This window comes from Nicotiana tabacum, chromosome 19 (assembly GCF_000715075.1).
Source record: "Nicotiana tabacum cultivar K326 chromosome 19, ASM71507v2, whole genome shotgun sequence".
In the NCBI taxonomy this organism is placed as follows: Eukaryota; Viridiplantae; Streptophyta; class Magnoliopsida; order Solanales; family Solanaceae; genus Nicotiana; species Nicotiana tabacum.
In genome coordinates, this window is record NC_134098.1 from 57,842,888 (window position 1) to 57,846,805 (window position 3,918).

The following is a 3,918-nucleotide window of genomic DNA, read 5'->3' on the forward strand; positions in this document are numbered from 1 at the left end:
AACATATAAAACTCTGTATATAATTAATTTGAAAAAGAATTGAATTGAATTCTCTTGCTATTAGTAAATATAAAAACTTAATTATTTATATTTACATCAAAGGAAATAATATTTTTAATTTAAATTTTTAGTATTATCTCATTTCAAGTGTTGAATATTTAAATTTAATAATAATTTTTTATTTAATAAGAATTTTATTTTCGAAGGATAAAAAATTCGATATGACATTTTACTTTTGCTTTTTATGTTTGCAAAATTATTAATGTTATTGACTCTTATCAATTATCTCTCTCTCTCTCTCTATTTAAATTCGTAAATATTTTTTAGTTATTTGTTCTAATTATTGACTATAGTTTTAAAATATTATATAAAAAGATGAAAAAAAAATTATTATTTAAGTGAAAGGTAGTTCACATATAATATAGAAATGTGAAATTGGCCATTTAACAAATTATTCATCATTAATTGATACCGCGATATTTAACTATCTGTATTTCTGTATTGTACTTATTTTGACCTCAATTAGCAATTGATTTATGCTATCAAGAAATTAGCACCTCCACTATTTCATTCATGTTATTTATTACTAACAATTTGTTTGACAAATAAAACGTTTAGTATCGAAGATACTATAATTATATAAGCTAAATTTTATTGGACTTTGATACAAAGAGCAATCCTGAAAGACCTCACTTTCCCTTAAGGTTAAAAGAAAAGGGAGAAACATCCCTAATGGTCAGAAGAAGTACTATTCAAAGTCTATTCAATCGTCAAAAGAAGAAAGGACCACCCCACCATCACTGTCTAGTTATTGTTCATCATCCATAATGATCATTTCAAGTAATTGCATCATTACCATTGCCAATAATATATAAAGTCCTAAAAATATAACTAGAGCTAGGAAAAAAAGGGAAGGAGGAAATAAGCTTAGAGACAGAGAACATCGTAAAGTCTTACTTTTTTTGAGTTTACGTTATTTTCTTTGAGCGAGTCAATCCTAACTTATTTGAGATTGAAACGATATTGCATTATTTCCTGAAGAACATTATTGGTTTGACTATTACATTTTAAAAATTGATTAGCAAGATTAATTGTCGCTCCAAATAACGGGTGTATTCTTGAGAGTGAATCCCGAGATATTCACCTCCAAGTGCGTGCAATCAAGAGATGTAGGAAGCGTGAGAGAAGTGCAGTTCAGTTGTGGGGTGTTGGGAAGAGAAAGAGATGTATTTCCTTTACATTATTATTATCACTTTTATTATTGGCCCCTCCCGTCCTTTCAATCAAAAGGACAAAACTTATATCACCATAAATTAGCTGAGACTCACTTTAAAGTACTGAAGTGGGCAAAATAACTTATTTTTCCTAAAAGTACACTATACAGTTCACCCTCAAAAAAAGGCAAATAGAAGAATTAGTGCGAAGTATCTTTAGCTTATCCATCTTCTATTAAAGTCTTCATTTTTTTCAGAGGAAAGTTTTTAAATGTTAAATGGTGATGCTGAGGAACAATTCAAAAAGAGCAGTGAGCAGCAAACAGCAAAGTTCTATGGCTGACAACGCTACTTCATTTCCAATATCTCCCACCAAAAATCATACAAACCCACCCATTTCTCCAAGAATTTTCAATGGATTTCTGACCAGAAGCCTATCTGATGTAGTTGAAGCTGGAATTAATAGCCCAAAATCCATTCTTGATGGCAAACAAATGTTCAATCTTGGCAACCCTTTTGGCTATGACAGAAACTGTGCAAATTCAATCACTAATTATCAATTGGAATCAGAAGGTATTAAACTTGCTCTTCTTTTGGATCCTATTGAGAATGAGGAAATGGTTCTGTTTGGAACAGAGCTTAAAGTTCAAAGTCCTGCTTCCCCTACTGATTTTGGTATCAAGACTCGGGATTCTCAACTCTTAGCTTCTTCATTCACTGCATTAAAAGAATTAGAAAAAGATTCTTCTTGTAGGAGGGCTGTTGCAGATGTTTAAGTCTGAGGGAGATGGAGAGTTCTGAGGACTACACTTGTGTAATTACTCACGGTCCTAATCCAAAAACAACCCATATATTTGATAATTGTGTTGTTGGAACTTGTCTGAGTTGAAATGGGAGAATCAGTGTTCAACTCACCGGCGGAGCTAGGGGAAGAGTTCATTCGAACCCTTTTGCCAAAAATTTCACCTGTCAATTATTTTTTAATTCACTTTACTTATTTACGTGTTTACTTTTTTATTTCATTGGTGAAAATTCTATCTACGTCCCCCACGCCACTATTAATTGCCACTATTGCAGAGTTGATCCAAGGAAAAACAGTGTACAAATATTTAAGGTTCTTAGGGTCGTTTGATAAGTGGATTAATGTGGGATAAATTAATATCAAGTTTGATGGGATAAATTGGGATAAAATGAGATATTCATAATTAAGTTTGGGATAAAGTTTATACTATGTTTCGCTGACAGTTTATGAATAAATTTATAGCGTCAACGGAGTATAAATTTAGTACCACACGTATCCCGCTTACAAAACGACCCCTTAAACTTTGAATATTCAATGATTATCTCTGAGCTGTTTTACATTATAGAACTCCAAATGAATAAAGATGCAATGATCCTGGATGCCGCTGCAAAGAAATGGTTTTGGAAGGCCAGGAATTGGGTAATGTAGAACCAGCAATTGGATGATGATTTTTGGATTAGCCGTTAGCGAGATTTTTTCATGTTTGTCTTTAGTTTCTCGAGAAAGAAGTTTGGCAACTCTAAATTAAAGGGGATATGATTTTCTAACTTTGATTGTAATCATGAATGAATGAAGATGTAGATAAACTCATTTTGATTTTTCTCTTCTCTTCCAGCCTTATTATTATTATTATTGATCAAGTTTATTTTCTCCACTGTCATTATTATTATTCTTGATCACGTTTTTTATTATTAGCAGTAGTATTATTGAAAGACTCGGTCAGTCTTATTATTATGATTCTTATAATTAATTGTACTAAAATATAGTCTTTTAATATGTAAAATTTTTAAAAAAATAAAATTAACTTCGGATACACAAAGAAGTAAGTGTGATGATATGGTATGCTAAACCTGTCATATATTAATTTGCAACAAAAGGTGCAATATTCTTGATCAAGTTTATTTTCTCCTCTGTCATCTGTGTTTGTTCTCTATTATTGAAGATTTTAGATAAGGAAAAGTTACGTGAGTTATGCTCTTGACTATTAAAGAAATGGTAGGAAATTAATGAGGTGTGCCAAATCATTTTGGATTTTTCATCTTATGATAGAATGATCTTTCATCATTAACCAATCTTCCATTTTCTTTCTCTCATATCATGTAGCTTCATCCACCAAGTTAACTAATGTCGTATCAGGCTTTCATTTATGCAAAAACAATTCCGAGGAAGTTCTAATATGAAGTCTTAATCAGCTTTAAGATAAATATATACCAAGTCACACATGATAAATACTACCTATGAAACTAATAGATCATCAAGTGATTATTAACCCACTGCATCATTATAGTGCGACTTGCTTGTACAAATGGACATTCTACTAGTTATTCTCTTAGTTTCAATTTTGTATAAATATATAATATCTGTGTGATCATAAATTTTTTAAAATTCATGGTCTTATATTAAACATGTCATAACATTTGTGCAAATATATAGAAGCTTGTCTTTATTAAGAGAAAAATAAAAAATTTAAGTTAAATTATTTCAAAATTGTGATAGATATTACTCACTCTAGACCAATTTAATTGATTTTTTGATTTTTTTTCCCACACATGTTAAGGAATTCACCTTTTAGCATTAATCCACAATGAAATTGACCATATTAACCTTAATTTGTTCATTAAAAATACAACAAATGCAATTTGTCTCTTAACTCCAAGGGCAACTTTGAAAAAAAGAAGCTAA

At 30.4% G+C, this 3,918-nt stretch overlaps 1 protein-coding gene across 1 annotated transcript; it reads left to right on the forward strand.

The window, feature by feature from the left end:
- Positions 1-1,203: 1,203 nt before the first annotated feature.
- On the forward strand, positions 1,204-2,394 carry LOC107822083 (FCS-Like Zinc finger 8-like). The gene is given in 2 exon segments (XM_016648579.2): positions 1,204-1,963; positions 1,966-2,394. Coding segments are annotated over 2 exon segments (609 nt in total). The 5' UTR covers positions 1,204-1,492; the 3' UTR covers positions 2,104-2,394.
- Positions 2,395-3,918: the final 1,524 nt, after the last annotated feature.